Consider the following 19,727-nt stretch of genomic DNA (forward strand, 5'->3'; position numbering starts at 1 on the left):
TTACTGCAGTGGGTGACGTAAACCCCCCAAAAAGCTAAACAATTTAAAAAACAATAAACAATTTTAAGGGTTTTCTTTGCGAGCAAAGCTGGTAGTATTAATACTGGGGAAACGTATTTATAATTCCTGTGTTAAACTACACGCCTGACACGTCACTTCAATCAAAGCACGGTTTTAGTAACCTTTAAAGCGATAATGTAAATATTGCGAAATAACAGGCTTCAGGCAAGGAAGACAGTAAATCAGTTTTTTTTATGGTAGTGTGTTTGTAGTGAGTGCTTATTGCCACGCATATTTTTTAACATTTACAGATACTCTTCAATTTGTTTTTTCCCGGCTTGCTACAGAGAGAAAATATGCAAAAATTGCCATTTACGCCAGCTCTGATTATTGCTGCTCGGGAAAGCTTTTACTCATCATTCGATGTTACCTAGGGTGAAATAGGAAGGGGAATGGGAGAAAGGCAAAGGCTTAGCTGACACCCTCGGGGGGCCAATTCATTCGCTTGCAGAAGTCGCCCTTGACGAATCTGGATCTGCCGTAGCATTCAAGCTGTAAGTCAGCGATGGTAGACCTCCAACCAATTAATCCTTGCGTAGTCTGAGGAACAACTGGTGATGGACCCACCTGGATGTTGGCGAGATGAGATAAATAGTGTAATTAGGTGCTAGCATTTAGTGGAGACAATAAATTGTAGATACAATGCAGGCACACGTAGCCCCGTAGACCGTAAGCTTGTTTGAGCAGGGGCCTCACCACCTTCGTTACTATGCATCCAACTTGTCTTGCTGCAACTGTTTATTTCTATGTTAGCCTATTGTACAGCGCTGCTAAATATGTTGGTGCTTTATGAATAACAATAATATTAAGAATGAGAGCGCTGTCCTCGAGCACAAAGTCGCAGTCATAACAAATATCTCAAATTACTGTTTACAGCCCAGTGACCACTCAATGTAGCCATGAAAGAGTGCAGATATGGGGTTGATGTAACTACCTGGAGGGAGGACCAGATGAATGAACTATCACACATCCCATATAGCCGTCCTGAGTTACTGCCTAGTGTCCGCTATCTGTGATAGAGAGTGCCAGAGGGAGCAGGAAAGAGGCTCAAGACATAGTTAATAGTCACCAAAGAACGTCCCGGCACTCCAAGGCTTGCATAGGTGGATAGATATGTCTAATGCCACAATGGGCCAGCTATATCCTCTGCTTCTTGCCATGGGGAGCCGATTACAATAGATTAGTTGCCCCCCTGCTTCCTGTCACATTGACACTAGAGATCAGTGCATTTGCACAATCCCCCAACCTTGATATATGTTTCCAATGGAGTCACAGGACGAACGCGCAAATGCTCTGGTGTTTTCAGCCGACCTTTTTCTTTCGTGACTGCTTCTTCGTTATCAACCAGCTAAAATAAGAAGAATATTATCTCTATCAAATGACTCTCTGCCTCTGCAGATTACAAAATATTCAAACATAATGTCTAAAGTTTAAGAATTTTCCTACCACCATTAAATATTTGAGGGGCACAGGAATCTTGAAAGTATTTAGGGAATTATGGCATTTTAATATCACAGATGACAAAACTATAAAGCCATATAACCTGTCAATGTTACAACGGTAAAGGGCAGTGGTGTATCCTGGTTTTGTGCTGCCCTAGGCAGGACAAAACTCAGGCACCCCCCTCTCCCCGCGCCACTCCCACCCAACCTTTCCCCCCGCCCCGCATTCTAAATACACACACATTCACTGACAGATACGCATACACTCGCTAACAGAAACACACACTCGCTAACAGAAACACACACACACTAACAGACACACTCATACTCAGTAACAGACAAACACACTCACTAAGAGACACACACTAAGAGACACACACTCACTCACTAGCAGACACAAACTAGCAGACACACACACTCACTAACATACACACACACTCACAGGCAAACACACACTAACAGACACACACAGTCAGACACACACACACACACACACTAACAGACACACACACTAACAGACACAAACACTAACAGACACAGACACACACACTAACAGACACACACAGTCAGACACACACACACACACTAACAGACACAAACACTAACAGACACAAACACTAACAGACACAGACACACACACTAACAGACACACACACTAACAGACACAGACAGAAACACTAACAGACACACTAACATACAGACACACACACTGACACACACACTAACAGACACACACACACTAACAGACACACACTCACCCACCCACATTAACACATTTTTTTTTAACACATTTTTTTTTAATTTAACCCCCCCACCCCCCAGCCTCCTTACCTTTGGGAATGCTGGGGGGGGGGGTGTCTCTTCCTCCCTGGTGGTCCAGTGGCTGCTGGGCGATCGGGCGGCAGTGCCTGGCGGGCGGCTGGCGAGGGAGCACTTCCCCTGAGCTGTCTGCTCAGCTCCCTCGCGCGCCTCAGAGTGAGGCTGGGAGCCGGAATATGACGTCATATTCCGGCTCCCAGCCTCAGTCTGCGGCGTGCGAGGGAGCTGAGCAGACAGCTCAGGGGAAGTGCTCCCTCGCCGGCCGCCCACCAGCCCGCCCAGCAGCCCGCCGGCATGTCTGTTAGCCGCAAGGCTAACAAGACATTTGCCTTGGGCATTTGGGGGCGGCTTTTTTTGGAAAATGCCGCCCAAGGCAAATGCCTTGTTTGCCTTGCGGCTAATACGCCCCTGGTAAAGGGACCCTAAAGCCACCAATACCATTGCATCTTAATGTAGTGGTTCTGGTGTCTACAGCCTGTCCCTGTAGGCTTTTAAATGTAAATGCTTACATTGCTGCTGAGTATCATTAAGACGGCTCCTAGAGGTGCTTCCTAACTCTTGAAGACGCTGAACGTTCCCCACAGGGACACACTGATTCATTGCATTTACATGCAGAGATTCTGATTGGCGCAGTGTAGCTTTTTTCTCAATAGCCTCCCAAAGCTTTTGTGTGGGAAAGCATTGGATTGGCTGAGATCATCAAGATTATCTCAGCCATTGAGGTGGGCCCAGCCGCAGCAAGACTGGCTCGGTGAAAGGGAAAAGTTAACCTAACTACCTTTTCACTACAATCTGAGAGGGCCGGACACTTAAACAGCCTCTCCAGCACTATAGTGTTAGAACAACATGTTTTGTATAATATTGTAGTTTTCCTTTAACGTAAAACCTGCACCCACATCGTTACAAACAATATAGAGATACAGAGTTATTCACTAAAATATGAATGTTCAGAAACTCAAACTGAATTTAAAATTTTATGCCAAAACAGCTGAATTGAAAACATATAAATGAAAATAATAACGACTGAATTTGTAGAATCTTTTTCTAATTGGGATATTTTAGCCGAAATTTTTAATTCACTTCAAACTCCCGAGAATTCACACTAAAGTGAAAAATAATGAATATAATAATGTCTGTGTAAATACCTCATTATACGATGTCGTTAGGAATCCCCATCTTTCAGGCCAGCTTTTAGCGGTTTCTGCTTCAGTCTCGACTTGGGCTTTCCTAAAAATAATATAGATTTGTTTATGTCACTTGAAAATTCAGACAAACAAAATGAATTTCAAATGTTAGGTCACAGAATCCAAACTAAAAACACAGCAGCTCTATCACCCTAAACGTACCTTGATTTAATTTGTTCCTTTTCTCTTCCTCATTCCTAATCCTGTCTTCCTATTTGATCTTATTGATTCTCCTAAAATACGTAAGGCAAAGCAGGGACCTCTTTGCTTGAAGTATTTTCCTTCCGTTTGTCAAAACTCTGTCAAGTTTTGTCACTTCCCCCCGCTGTCACTAGTAATGGATATGGGAATATAGCATCGTCTTGCTCATCGCAAGACAATATCTATGGAGGCTCCCGCAGTCTTGCGAAATCCTCCATTGACATTAGTGCTGTGCTCTTGTGCATGCGCGAGAGTACAGTACCGATGTGGGCTCCTGCCGGATCAAGTGCCAGGAGCTGAGGAAACAAGATGGTGTCGCCTTTGGGGAACAGCATCTGATAAATATATCTTTCCTTCCTTACACCACTGGACCACCGCACGCCAAGTGACAATATCCCCATCAGGGCTGTTTGCTGCTGTAATCACTCTGTTAATCAATGTTTAATCTACACATTTGATGGCTATTTGGCTAGCAAAATGTATAGGTTAGATCACTAACGGCTGTGTTACAACGTGTATTTTTACTGGGACCCCATTAGTTAGAACAGACACGTCCCAGCATACTTGATGGGGAGTCCTGAATACACACTTGCCTACAGTGTAATGAAAGCTATAGGGTTATTGATACAAGCTGCAGACCACAGTATCTTGAAAGCAGATAACCCTGAACCCCCCTGAATCTGAGGCATCCCCTAAACCTAAGATCCCCCTAACAGTGCGCCCCCCCTAGACTTAGTTTAATTAAACAAATGACAAATTGCGGCACATTTAGCGCAGCGTACGCCAGACGCATTTCTAAAGTTAGCTGGCTTTTATTGATGCTACAGCGCTGCAGCCAGTGTTATAACATGTAAAGTGTCAATTGTCAGAAATCCAAAGTGAATTTATCATTTTACACTAAAATAGATTAACTGAAACCATAGCAGAATTACATCCTCTCTCAATTTGACTATTTTGCTCTAAAATGTTAAATTCAGTCTTAAAAAAATCTTTAGTTTCCCAACAATTGACACTTTAGTGACGTATTCTGTAAAACAGAGGGCAGCCCCCAGTATTAATTTGATCCAACGCAGCCCCAGAGTATAAGCGTCCTTTGATAAATACGCTGTGCTGTTATTCTGATTGTCAATCCTGGGACTCCTACTCTGATGCTCCTCAGCCAGCAATCCGCAATCCCTGCGTCAGAGGCTCTAAACATGGCAATAATGTCCTGCAGTTTACCAGATTCTGTCCTGGGCCACAAAGCTGCTTTCCTTGCCAGTGGCTTTGCTGTTTGGTGGGGCTGCCATAGCTGTGAATCCATGCACTGCACACACACTGCTTCCTGCCAAGCTGTTTATATGTTGCCTAGCAACCAGTCCCAGGCACTGTTCTCCCAAGTGACATTCAGGCAGGGCATTTAACTGAGTTCTAAACAACAGAGACCTAACGTCGACCACAGACACATGTTACAAAAAGTCACCCAGGAAATTTAACCAGAGATTTATTTACTGTCAGTGTTATTAATGAAACTCTAAGTATTCACAGATTTATTAGCATTCATTTTAATATTTATAAAGCGCCATCAAATTCTGCCGCGCTGTACAATGAGAATTAAATCCTAATGCCTAAACGGAGGCTGGAAAAATAATAAACTCCAGTGAGAGTTTGACTATTTAGACCTATTTTCCCATTCCGCTACAGTCACAGTTGGACTATTTTAGCCTTGGTTTTGCATTGAATTTAATTTGCTAACATTTAGTGTTCAGTGATTAGCCCAGCATGAAGTGAATTTCACATTTTTAGACGAAAACACATTACCACCTGACACTGAGAGGTGTGCGATCTATTGGGACTGGAGTACAAGTCTCCCACATCCCAGCTTCGGCAGGACAGTCCCAATTTTCATGTCCTGTCCCGACGTTCTGGCTTTATTCCCTACTGTCCTACTTTTGGTGACACCAGATAACTGTCCTCAAAAAGTGTAGCACATACGCATCAACAGCCTCAATGTGCTGGCCTGTTTGATTGACAGGCAGCCAGGTATGCTTGCCCTGAAGCTCAACTATTGGTGGCCCTGAAAATATCAGACTTAAACATTGCTAACTTTCTGGATGTATTATTGTGTAGTCTCAGCTCTGCAATGGTGCTGGCTGAGAGTGCTAAGGATGGGTTAGCCAGCCTGCTGCTCTCATGCTATCAGTTCCATCCACAAAAAAAAGAATTGATATTGTTAACGTCTAAAGTGCAAATTCTGCTTTATTCACGCAGCTGGTGGCGAATGGAGCTCTCTGTGCTGGGGAGAGCTCAGAGCGGTTTGTGAAATATCATGGGATGGGACCCATATATGTAGTAGTTATGGTGCTCAGACTGCCCCTTTCAGCTGCAAAAAAGCATGGCTACTTTAGACTCAATGCTGCAATTCTGTTTTAATTTCACTAGATTTGGGTGTTTAGCGAGTAAACCCTTTTCTGTACACGTTGCATCTTTCCTACGAATACCTTCGAGAACAAAATGTGAAAAAAGGCTGTGGAAAAAAAACAAACACAACAGACAAAAAGCAAAAACAAACAAAAACCAGACAAGGGCTATAACAAAAACATCAGCATCAGACATTTTGGAGTTTGTTATAGAGAAAGTATGATGTCCCGCAGAGATCGTACTAGCAGCGCAACAGTTAATCTCTGAAATATAAGCAAACCGTTCTTTTCTTGTTGGCAATACTTATTTTCAATCGAAATGCAGACAAGCAGCCGAGCCTTTGTCTCCTACGTGCTGAAGCACTTTCTGTGTCGTTATGAGAGGCAGAAATATGTAATAGCCGGTCTGCGATAATGATAGCGTTGCACACAGAAGCCCCTACAGAAATGGCTGAATGCAGCGCTCAATAAGAAAGCAGATTGGCGTTAACCACGCAATATTGAGTTTCTCATCGGTTGGCGGAGGCTGATGTCCATTCTACACAGCGACTTTTTAAAAATATTTTGTTTCTGGTACAAAAACAAAACAAAAAAATGTGTTCCGACAGTACAAAGGCTTTTTTTTTTATTTATTCAGTGATAGCTATGCTTTTGTGTACGCAGTGATAACTATTGTAATTACTGTTCAACATCTTGAAAATCAGTCAACCATCGTGAATAGGAAAAAAAACAAAAAACTTGTCACCTTCACCCAGGTGCTGTAACTTATTGGTGTTCCAATTACTAATTAGGACAGCAATTAATTCAGTCGAGTCTCGCACGGACTCAGGAAAGGTTATTCATTGTCCAATTTAATTGACTCCTGCTTCTTACCCAGTGGTAATAATCTCGCAGAATCGTGTTAATATTTCTTAAATTTTAAATGGGAAAAATAGTTTTTTAAAATGAAAAAAAATAAATGGCTTAAACTCTCAACAAAGTTGCCAAGGCATAAGTGTTTTCTGGACATAAAGGCATACGTTGATTATGAAAAACTAGTGTTACATCTTGAATGGCTACTAAAATAGATTCAAAATCCTTAAGCTAAAACTAAAGTGTGGGGATACAAGTAAAAGAAATGTGAGCATCACTTGAAAAAAATATATTAAGTTATAGGTGATTTTCAATGTTTTGCTCAATAGTACAATCTCCAGAGAAGTGGCTATTCCCCTTCAAACAGGAGTTTAACCCCTTAAGGACCAAACTTCTGGAATAAAAGGGAATCATGACATGTCACACATGTCATGTGTCCGTAAGGGGTTAAGGACACATGACGGAAATATTCCGTCATGATTCCCTTTTATTCCAGAGGTTGTATCCTTAAGGGGTTAAGGGAAAAGTAGCATTTTTGGGGGATAGAATGGCTGTGGACAGAAGCACGAATTAATGAATAAAAAAAAAGATGGAACTGATGTGGAGAGAACTTGGCGTGGAAAGACGCAGGAACGAATGAAAAGAGAAGGAGGAATTTCTGTGGAGCAAAGTCATAATTGCCTTGGAAATATCCCGAAGTTGGCACGTACAAATTTGGTAGTTGCATTTGAGAGAAGTAGTTGCTGTGAAGCAGATGAGTGCCCAGAACTGGAGTCTTCCATTTGCAAACTTAAAACTATACTATAACTCTCTCAAGGCTGCTTGGCATTGCTTATAGTGGTATCAATGCCATTCTCTCCACCTTATCCTGAAACACGACCTGATATGCCCGTGGCTGATTTTCCCAAAATAAACAATCTATTTGCTATGTCAGCAGTGCCAAGTCCGCAGTAAAACCTCACCGCTGGAAAGCCGCGACTTTCCCAATAATACCAATTATCTTCTGGTGGACAGACTATTAGACTGTGGCCTCTCCCTCAGTAGCTGACAGGTTAAATAATTTGCAGCAATTTGCCACAATTGTAGAAGACTGAGCCCAATTATCTCGGTGGGTCAGGTCGTGCTAGACAATCACGGCTTTATATGTCGTGATTTTACTGTGCACTTTGCACCTGGCATTTTGATAAATGACCTGAGCGGCAACGTTGCAAGAATAAGCCCAAATCCCTTTAGTTATTGTTAAATCCCATTCCTTGTAAAATGCCTTGCGAAACATGCTTGCTGCAGTAATTTAATATGCAATTAAGTTATCTGTAAATCAATGTTTGCCAACTTGCTGAGATGTATTTCCCTCGAGATGCTGTACAAGGTACAATGTATCTCGCATTCTGTTGCCTACAAGATGATTTTCCATTTCCACTAACGGTGACAGCTATAGCTGCTTGTTGCTAGTTTGCTTAAGTATCGAGAGGAATAATTACCGCAATAGTGGGAGTCCAGGTGCTACTGTCCACTGGTTCTTTAAATCTACCCTCTGCTAATAGGTTATTTTACTTCACAGGAACTAGGAAGACTAGCTTATAGTCCTATTTGCCCGGCACGAGGTCAGCTTGGTTCTCTATAGCCTTGACATTTTGCCATAATTGTTTTCTGTGTTCTACCAGGTTGGTTAGGTCTTCGGTATTTGGTCATTTGTGTCCCTCGTGTCAATATGATTCAATTAGGTTGATTACAGGAGTCACAAGTTGTTAGTTATTTAATGAAGCTAGGTTACTAGACAAGCTGGAGTCGCTGGTAGTGGATAATTTGTATTCCAAATGTCTGTCATGCACGTTAGATCAAGGGGTTCCACTTGCATGTGTCCGCAGTATAGACAGGTAGGTCCATGTGCCACAGGTAGTGAGTCATTTGTATTCTATATATCAAACATGTTAGATCAGGTGGGTTCTATGTGTTAATGGTAGTTGGTCATTGTGTGAAGGGTGTTAGGTAAGCTGGGTTCCATGTGCCAGTAGTATTAGGTTAGATAGATTCCATGACGTTGTACATTTGGTATCACTGCGTCATCTTTATCATGACAGGTGCATTGTCGCCGTATGGGCAGGAGGAGCTGTCTACTACCTTTTACCAAACCCTCCCCCAGTAAAAGACAGACACTCTTAGGTATGGGTCAATATGCTCACAGCTTTAATATTAATATAACAATAATAATAATAATAATAATCACAATAACATATGAATAAGAACAACTTGTAAAGTCATTGCCCACCCCCAAACTCTCAGCCATCCAACATTATCACTTCCCCACATATCAAATCACAAGGCGATGACCCATGATATAACATAACATAGTATAACAATCACGTAAATGTAACATAAACAAGATCCAACATTTTCCACACGATCCTGGCACGGTTATACCTTGAAACCCCTACACCACCCGGGTTCAGAGCTACCAACGAGCTCAAAACCAACCAACATATTACCAACAGATAACCAACCGTATTAACTAGCCAACTAACTACTCTTGCTCTTCTTTTTTTTTTTTAAATTCTTTATTTTTGCTGTGCATAAGATATTAACAATCGGTTGTGAGGTACCCCAACGGCATTCCTCCAACGCATAGTAGACAGTTTAACAGAGAGGTACATGCAATATCTAGCACAAATTTTATGTTTAAAGGTAGTTGAGTAGAAACACGGTAGAAAGTAAGCTTCGTTAACATTCAATTTTGTGTCGCATCCTATAATATCATTAATAACGCGTTAATCTAGGTTATGAAAATACATATCTGGCTTACAGTTTCACAACGGCACGGACAAATGGTTATACTCGTGGTTTAACATTAGTTAGGTATTGGAGGGTGTTGCGCATTTTTTTCTATATACATTAATATCGCTTTGTCACATATTTGTTCCTGCGCCGTATATCAGTAGTGAGATGCAAGGTTAGTTAAGGCAGAAAATATAAAAACATATAAAAACAAAAGTGGCCTAAAATGGCATGCATTAACCAGGGACCGCGACCATAGGTTAGTGCGGCATGACATAGGCTTATAATTCTAACTCAGCTTAGGTGGGCGGTTATACGTTTGCGGTTGTGTTAGTTAGGCCTTAGATGATATTAAAGGTCGCACAAGACTGATATTTTACGAGCTTATCTGAACAGTTGGTTCGAACGAGTAAGGTTATATAGAGTAACATAGACTGGAATAACATAGTGATGTTGGTTGCTTAAGGCTGCTAGGCCATTCCCGTTAATGTGGGTATGGTGTGGTAACTTGTTGCGTGGGATGGCAGTATTCTGTGACATTACAGTGCTAGGTGCAAAATATCGCTTAGGTATGGTGTACTGTGAGATTGTAGGTCATGAGACATTGTGTAATAAACGACATTGCCGAAACTTGCTAATGTGTAATAATAATAACTTGTGTAATAAACGACATGCTGAGACTCATTATTTAAGGTAAAACCGCTGGGAACAAATGTAGTCACAAAAGTCCTGAGGAGCACAGATTAGTGCTTATAGTAGTCTCCCTTATATGAGTTTCACTTTGCCGAGGTAAGTAGCTCCTCAATGAGCGATGCAGGTGGCAAAAGCAAAAAGAAAAAGAAGGGGAAACTGAGTCCTCGGCAGTCCAGTGGTGCACCTGGCCACCTTGTAGGTAGGAGCAACAAGTATCCCTGCGAAGTGACAGTTAGGTATGGGACACATGTAGCTAGTCCGCCTTAGGCCCTCAGCCTACGCCAGTCCTTGAGGCCCGTCGCACGGCAGTAAGAAGCCTCTCGGCATCATGCTGTGGCCAAACGGTCTCGATGGGGTGTCGCGGGGGGCATTGGAGCCGAACAGATTTGGTGGTGTGAGGCTGTGCCGATCCCCGAATCTTGATGTGTACTGGAGTTGCTGTTACCCTGCCGTAGACATGGTGGGCGCCAAGCTTGGGGTGTGTGTCGGATTTCCAACCCAGCAGCGAGGGTGCGTGGTGTCTAGGTGTCGGGTCTCCTCTCTTGCCCCGGATCTTTGTGAGAGCTGGTGCCCTCCTGCCACGAGCCTGGGGTCCATTCTGGTCCAGGGTCGTCCCTTTCGGGATGGTGCGGTGAGTCTTGGTCGTCAAAGTGTGTCGTCGGTTTGCCGCTCTCCGCCTGTGTGGCCAGCACCTTTGGGTGTAGTGCCCGGTTGCTCTCTGCCCGGGAAGGCATACAGTCTTGGATTCATAAGCGTGGGTCTTAGTAGTGCCCTGAGGAGGAGTGGGGTCTTGCTGTTGGGGGAATTGTTGCTGGATCTTAGGGCGGCCTGCCTGGTTGTCACGCTCTAGTGTGGGCGGAGGCGGGTATGTGCCCCTAGTTTGTGTGGCCTCGCGGCCTGCCATGCCGGCGTTTGATGTCTGCGCGGCCACCTGAAAGGCCAGATATGGGTGCCCATAGTGGCGTCGGCGGGTGGTTGGCCTAATCCACGAGGCCACAAGTCGTGCTGCTCGCTGGTAGGTCACCCCCCTATCCAACAGTATCGTGCAGAAATTCAGGCAGAGCTGATCTAGGGCTCTCAGGGGGTGGGATGGGTTATGGCTGACCTTTTTCCCCTTTCTTTGTCCTTGCTGGGCGGCCATTTTGGCTGGGCCTCAATCGCCTCTTGGGGTTGCTAGTCGCGTGTGTCACTTTTTTAGGGTGCTTGGTTCAGTCGCTTGATTGAGTTTGCCGGGATGTCCCTCACCGGCCAGGGGGGGGGGGAGATCGGGGTCCTGGGGATTGCAGCGTTATCCGCTGAGCCGCGGGCGGGGAGGTCGGCCGCCTCTCCCGCGCCTGCACCCTTTGGTAGGCCGCAACCCTATCTCTGCGTCAGGTCGCCTCTCCGAGTACGGCGATCCGGCTGTCTGTGCCTCGAGGTCTCACCGCTACACTGCCGTTTCGTTTGAGAAGTCCGGTGGGATATTTGTAGGTAAGTGCCGTTTGTTTTGCCGGTTCTCGCACGGAGCTCTGGTTTGTTCGGCGGTCAGGCCTACTCTTGCTCTTCTGTTACCTAAGCAGACCCGTTACCCCCTTAGCCTTCCTCAGTACATACAGGGGTCGCAGCTGCTAGTTCATGGAACAGAAATCGGACACTGAAACTCCCGAACACCGCTGTACTTCCATCATTGCCTGCCATCATTGCCTGCGTTCTGTTCTATACAACTTAGAAGGGCACTGTTCAGGGGAATCATTCCCACGAACAAGGTGAACAAGCTACACATGTTAACTATGGATTCAGTTTGGTATTTCATGCACTTTTATACTCCCGAAAGAGACCGAACATTAGCACTGATTTCATGGAACATGTGTGCAGTCGGTCAAATAATTGACTTCCATGGAAAAACCAAACCACTGAACTGATCTGGGTGATTATTGGATATGTTGGTCACCCAGATTGGGGCTCTCCAAAATGTGGGGTCTTATGGATTTGGGGGGTACTTTTGGGGTGTTTAATTATATGTTTGCTTCTCACATAATTATCTCTCAGGCAAAAAGGATCATGGGATTTCCCTGTATTCTTGTATTGGAAAACCCCTTGCAGGGGCTTTAGCATAAAAGGCCCTCCAATAAACCAGTTCACTCCCAGCATTCAGTCTCGACTAATGTCTGTGGGGGGGAAGCTATACTTTCTATAATCGCTTGCTATACAGCGATACTCTCTTGGAGGAGAGGTCTTCCCACTGGGAGCTGGATCCAGGTGTTGGTCCAGGGTGGGAAGGGACAGCGAGATCCTAGCAAAGCTGTGGCGGCTAATGGGACTACGGTGCTTATGGTGTCCGGTGCAGTGCTTATAGCACTCGGTGGTACTAGGAAGCGTGATTGGCTGAGGTACCAGTTCACCACACGGCACCATCCACATCCGCGGGACCCAGGCTCAAGCGTTGCAGCGGCCTCCGATTCTGCGCCGGACGCCGACCCCCGCTGCCATCTTCCTCCGCTGCCTCCAGGACCACTCCGAGTCTCTCCCACAGCCCCGCCGTCCCTCTGTCCCGTTCTGCTGCCTGGATCCCAGTCATTAGCTCCTCCAGAAACCGCTCAGCCATCCTGAAAGAGAAAAAACAAACTTACTAGGCCCAATCAATGAAAACACCAACTCAGCCTGGTAAGTCAATTAGTAATGAGTTTTCTAAAATGGCTGACATTTATATCAGCCCATCCCTTAACCCATACTCACCCAATCACTATCAGGCTCCATTTAATTGTCCGCCTCCAAGCCCTGTCAGGGCCCCCTCTGCTAAGCTGCGTTTTTCTCCCTGGGGCTGCAGGTCAGAGTGACGTGACATTTCTAGGTTCCGTATGTCCTGAGTACAAGGTCACCTGGATTCTATGTGCTGACTCAGTCAGTCTCCATATGAAAGCAGTAGTTGTGTGTGTAGTGGGAGTTTGAGTGTGGCTAAATGTTGTGTGTGTGTGGAGGGGAGTTTGAGTGTGGCTGACTGTTGTGTGTGTGTGTGTGTGAAGGAGAGTTTGAGTACGGCGGAGTGTTGTGTGGGGGGGGGGAGGAGTTTGAGTGTGGCTGAGTGTTCTGTGTGTGTGTGTGTGGGGAGTTTTGAGTGTTGTGTGTGTATTGCAGCCTGTGCTGTGTGGTTTCTAAGTGTTGTGGGGGGGAGGAGGGGGGAGAGGGGGGAACCTGCCATGCTGTGTCATCCTGCATCCTAAAATACCTCCCCATCCCCATGTAAAGATTCTGATAGTGATACCGGAGAAACTGACGGAAGCCAAGCACAGAGAGATGGACACAGGTTTCTTCAGGAAGGAAGAGATTCTTTATTGGATCACCGATCGGGACTCAGAGGGACTAGCGTCACCAAAATACAGCAAAGTCTGAGTACTGAATACATAGAGTACATTCCTTATATAGCACTGTAGCTCCTCCCACAATTAACTACACCCACACATACCCTTAACCTATTTAATAAATAGAGTCTAAACTCATCCATCCGGTCTAACCACGTGGCTCATCTGATACAAAGGAGAGGGACGCGTAATTCCAGTTCTTACATTCCTGCACCTGGTCAGTACAGTGATAACAGTATCTTAGCTACGTGTAATTAACTAACTGATACTACAAACACATATACATACATATGCCTTGTGGCAATCTTAGCCTGCTAAACTTGTATTTTACTGGAATTACATCACATTCCCCCCTTTGATGCCTCTGATATTTCACAATTACTTGAGGCATCACTTAACCTTGGTTTGCATATACCTCAGGTTACCATGAACCAGACCAGACTTATCTTATGATGTGAATCTTTTAACACTCATCTTCCTGCATTGGTTCTCCTTGATCTAGAGCCTTATACTTATATATCGCCATTATCTGTGCAGCAGCCTTCCTCTCTGCTATACTTCCTATCAGGCTTTGCACAGACCTAACTACTAAGGGTATAAGACACGGTAGGAGTAGACACAACAGTAAAATCAGTAGGACTCCACCTACCACTGCCTTAAGCCCTCCAAACCACTCATACCAGCTACCAAACCAACTACTTGGATTGTACCCTTTCCATACCTGAGTAGGCACATGCACTAGTTTAACCATATGGCTAGTAAGCTCAGCTATTGCTTGCCCTTCGTCATCTATTTGAAGACAGCAATTGCTCAGGTTAAACTTCCCACATACACCTCCCTCTACTGCCAAAAGGTAATCCAAGGCTAATCTATTTTGGTACACTGCTGTCCTCATCCTGGTATTATGCTTCGCTAGAAGATTGAGTGCTTGTGAGGTCTCATTAGTAATAATCTCAACCACCGCCTGTAATCTTATAATACGGTTGAGCATATAAATTGGGGTTCTATAACCAAAGGTACCATCTTCTGCCCACGTGGCTGGCCCATAATAATCTATGATACGCTGGGGAGGCCATTCATTATCTTCCCAGGTGCCTATCTCTAAGGGTCCCCTTTTCTTCCTATGATTCACATCATACACTTTAACACCTAAAGTCTCACCTGTTTCAATCGGTAACAAGAAGAAGGATGGTTTGAGCATACCCAACACACATGCCCCTTCCCAGTCCTGTGGCAACTCCGAATAGGCTTTCTTACCACAGATCCAGTACAAATTTGCTGGGGCTCTCCAGGTAGATGTGATGGATAAATCAAACCACACATCCTTTAAACTGGCATATCTAGCAAACGGGTTAGATGGTTCTGAGACATTTGAAGCCGACCACCAAGTTGTATTTTTAGTATCATCATCATAAGCTTTTTGCCCTAGACAAGTTAATTCTCCTACAGAAGTATTATACATTATTCCTTTCCTTGCTATGCAAACATAACCTATGATGGAGGTCTTTAATCTCCACTCAGATTTACCTCTAACACTCAAATGATAATCGGCTTGTGTAGATATTAGTTGGTCAACTGCCTCAGAACCGGACATTACCTCCTTTGCTTCCCAAGGCCATTGGTCTCCCATGTTAGTACCTCCACACACATAGCAGTTGGTAACATTAAGACTACCGGCAATACTTTCAGCTAGGTCAATGAACAGGTTTTTAGCGTTATGGGGGATCTTATTATCTATACTCATCTCTTCATAAAAGGAATGGTATACTTGATGAGTCTGGGAGGATACCGTATCAGTCTCTATTCCTATAAACAATAATGTCCCAGGATCTAAACCCGTCCCGTATATCTGAAACCCAAATAAATTTCCATACTTATCTAGGAACTTGTCGGGGTTATTAATAAGTATATGGACTGGGTTGCATTCCATAGACTTACAATAAGGGCTAGTCGGCAACTTAGTCACTATCATGTCTTTATCTACTGTCTGTCCCCAAGTCGCCCACCCCACACAAGACCAATATGGACAAAAGTTATAGTCTTTATTTGGGCATCTAGGACTCACATATTTATTTTTACTACTGGGACAAATATATTTATCATTAGACCCATACGTCCTCTCCCATCTAAGATCCCCACATACATTCCACGGTTTTCTACCACTTGATATCGCCTTACATGCATCAAATAGCAGAACACCCGAAGAATGTACGGATTCTAACACCGTCTTATTAATTAGGGTCCCCTGAGGATCTCCATTCCTGAGAGTCAACCAAATTGTACGAGGTTGATACTCTGGACTGAAGCACTTAGGTTCTCCTACTCCTAAATGGCACACACTATAGTCTATATTTAGGTATCTACATCTTGATACCTCTCCTTTACATTCGTATTGTGAATGCCAAATTAGGGTTTGGGAAATATGGTTACCTGTTCTCGTAGTCTTAATGCATACCTCACAGCTAGGAGTGTCGGTACCTCTACCTTCCTGAATATAAAAACACATATAAATAAACACAATCAAAAGCACATCTTTCGCCGTCATCCTCAGTCTTCGTCCGTGCGATGGAACCTCAGCTTCCAGGATGTGAGGGCTGCAGGGAATGGAGTTCTGCTCGTCTTCACAGGTGTCCCTTCGAGACTTTCCTGGCTTATACACTATGTGTTGGTAAGCGGACAGGCTTTATTATGGCCTTCTCACTCACACCTGTAACAATAAAATTTGTAATCCACAATAATTCCTCGTTACTCCGACTGAGTAGTGCGTTTCAACCGGATCTTGCAGGGATTCTCTGGATCTGCTGTAATTTGCCAAGAATCGACTGCTGCTGGTTTAACCCTGGAGTGATGTATCCACGGAGTTACTTCGGCTACTTTTATCGCTGTAGGGGTAGACAAAAGAACAACATAAGGACCTCTCCACTTGGGCCCTAACGGTACATTATTCCACTCTTTAATCCACACTTGGTCTCCTGGATGATAACTATGAACAGGGGGATAAATATTCACAGGTAATCTATCTTGTACCCATTTCTGTACCTCCTCCATAGTCTTACCCAACTCTACAACCTGCTGCCGGGTAATTCCTTCTCCCAACTGACTCAAGTCCCCCCTTAAGTTACCAAGTACGGGAGGTGGTCGCCCATACATGATTTCAAAAGGAGAGAGGCCCATCCTTCTGGTAGGGGTACTGCGGATTCGCAATAAAGCTATGGGTAAGAGAACGTTCCACTTAAGTTGGGTTTCCTGACACATTTTAGCCAACTGGTTCTTTATAGTTCTATTCATTCTCTCTACCTTACCAGAACTCTGGGGTCTATATGCAGTATGAAGCCTCCACTTTATACCAAGCATATGAGTCAGTTGTTGTAGGCACTGATGAACAAAAGCTGGACCATTGTCCGATCCTATAGAACAGGGTAGTCCATATCGGGGTATTATTTCTCGTAGCAGGAATCTTACAACTTCTCCTGCTTTCTCTGTACGAGTAGGACATGCTTCTACCCAGCCTGAATAGGTGCACACAATTACCAACAGGTAACGATGTCCACCCGATTTAGGCATTACTGTAAAGTCTATTTGTAGATCGGACATGGGGAGTCCCCCCATAAACTGGACTCCTGGTGGCTTTACTGGTCCTTGTCTTGCATTATTCTTAGCACACGTTACACATCTGCGTACAATGGCCTGAGTCAAGTTGGACAATCTTGGTATGTAGAAATGTTTCCTGAGAGATTCTTCAGTACTGTCTCTCCCAGAATGTGTCCCGTTGTGATAATTTTGGACAATTTCTACCGCTAGTGATGCTGGTATGACTATTCTTCCATCTTCTAGCTGATACCACTTGTTCTCCAAATACTTTCCCGGTTCAGTCTTTAACCACTCCTCTTCTTGAGCTGTATAAACTGGAGTCCATTGGGACAGTGGAGTTGGTATAAGAGCAGCTATATGCCCCACATACTCCTGTCTTCCTGATTCAGCAGCACGCTTAGCTGCACTATCTGCCATCCGATTTCCCTTGGTTACATCACCATCTCCTCTCAGATGCGCTCGACAATGTATGATACCGACTTCTTTCGGCTCCCACACTGCTTCCAATAGTTGTAGGATTTCAGCTGCGTACTTGATTTCTTTGCCTTCTGAATTCAGTAGTCCTCTTTCTTTATACAAAGCTCCGTGGGCATGAGTGGTTAAAAACGCATACTTAGAGTCCGTATAGATATTTACTCTTAAACCTTCAGCCAATTGTAACGCTCGTGTTAGTGCTATTAATTCTGCCTTTTGTGCTGATGTTCCTTTCGCCAGTGGCCGAGCTTCTATCACCTTGTCTATTGTTGTCACTGCATATCCTGCATAGCGGATCCCTTCTTTCACATAACTACTGCCATCGGTGTAATATTGAACATCGGGGTTCTGGATGGGAAAATCACGAAGATCTGGTCTACTTGAAAATACTTCATCCATTACTTCCAAACAATCATGTTGACTTTCAGTAGGTTGCGGCAAAAGGGTAGCTGGATTTAAGGTGTTTACAGTCTCTAAATGCACTCTTGGGTTTTCACACAACATTGCTTGATACTTGGTCATACGGCTGTTACTAAACCAATGATTTCCTTTGTAATCCAACAACGTCTGTACTGCATGTGGGACTCGTACATAAAGTTCTTGACCCAGAGTGAGTTTATCGGCTTCAGCTACTAGCAGGGCGGCTGCAGCTACGGCTCTTAGACAAGGTGGAAGTCCGCTGGCCACTGCATCCAGTTGCTTAGACATGTAGGCAACAGGTCTTTGCCATGATCCCAAGTACTGTGTCAATACTCCCACAGCCATTCTTCTTTGCTCGTGTACATATAAGTAGAATGGTCGTGTGTGATCAGGTAGACCTAATGCTGGGGCACTCATCAAAGCCTTCTTCACATCTTCAAATGCCGTTTGCTGTTCTTGGGTCCATAAGAAGGGGTCGTGCTCTGTACCTTTGATGGCTGCGTACAGAGGTTTTGCCAGTATCGCATAGCTGGGAATCCATATCCTACAGAAGCCTGCTGCCCCCAAGAATTCTCGCACTTGTCTTCTATTCTTGGGTATTGGTATTTGGCAGACAGCTTCTTTTCTCTCTGGCCCCATAATCCTTTGACCTTCAGAGATATGGAATCCCAGATACTTGACAGTTGGCAAACACAACTGAGCCTTCTTCCTGGACACCTTGTATCCTGCCTTCCAGAGAATATGTAGTAGATCGTGCGTTGCTTGCTGACATTTTTCTTTTGTAACTGCTGCTATCAACAAGTCATCTACATATTGTAACAATACACATTCTCCTGGGATAGACTCGAAATCCAGTAGATCTTGACTTAGAGCTGAACCAAATAGGGTAGGTGAATTTTTAAACCCTTGGGGCAGTCTTGTCCAAGTCATTTGGCGTTTTGAGCCCGTTACAGCGTTCTCCCATTGGAAAGCGAAAATACATTGGCTTTCTGCGGCAATTCGGAGGCAAAAGAAGGCATCTTTGAGATCTAAGACTGTGAAGTAAGTAGCCCCGCCCGGAATTAAAGCAAGCAGGTTATATGGATTGGGTACAACTGGATGTATGCTAACAACCGCATCATTGACTGCTCTTAAGTCCTGTACAGGTCGATACTCATCTGTACCGGGCTTTTGAACAGGCAGCAATGGGGTGTTCCAGGGGGAAGTACAGAATTTTAGGATACCATACCGTATGAACTTATCCAGATAGGATTGGATGTTCTTCTTAGCCTTCTGCGGAATGTGATATTGTCTTAGGCTCACTGGATAAACCCCATGTTTCAGTTCAATTTTTATTGGTGGAATATTGCGGGCCAGTCCTGGTGGGTTGTTCTCTGCCCAAACTCCTGGTATGTTAAACAATGTCTCATCACTCCTAGGGTTTTGGCTAGTCAACACTGTATAAAGTCGCCACTCTTCTTCCTTTGGTACGGATAAAGTCAT

General features: G+C 44.3%; 1 protein-coding gene across 1 annotated transcript; it reads right to left on the bottom strand.

Annotated features, from left to right (window-relative positions):
* Nucleotides 1–242: 242 nt before the first annotated feature.
* CIMIP1 (ciliary microtubule inner protein 1) lies at nucleotides 243–5,028 on the bottom strand. Its single transcript, XM_063425642.1, has 4 exons — nucleotides 4,928–5,028; nucleotides 3,467–3,548; nucleotides 1,307–1,408; nucleotides 243–627 (listed from the first exon to the last, which is right to left on the bottom strand). The coding sequence occupies exons 1-4, from the start codon at nucleotides 4,993–4,995 to the stop codon at nucleotides 472–474; spliced, it is 408 nt and encodes a 135-aa protein (XP_063281712.1). The 5' UTR covers nucleotides 4,996–5,028; the 3' UTR covers nucleotides 243–471.
* Between the last annotated feature and the right edge of the window lie 14,699 nt (nucleotides 5,029–19,727).

This window comes from Pelobates fuscus, chromosome 6 (genome assembly GCF_036172605.1).
Source record: "Pelobates fuscus isolate aPelFus1 chromosome 6, aPelFus1.pri, whole genome shotgun sequence".
Classification (NCBI taxonomy): domain Eukaryota; kingdom Metazoa; phylum Chordata; class Amphibia; order Anura; family Pelobatidae; genus Pelobates; species Pelobates fuscus.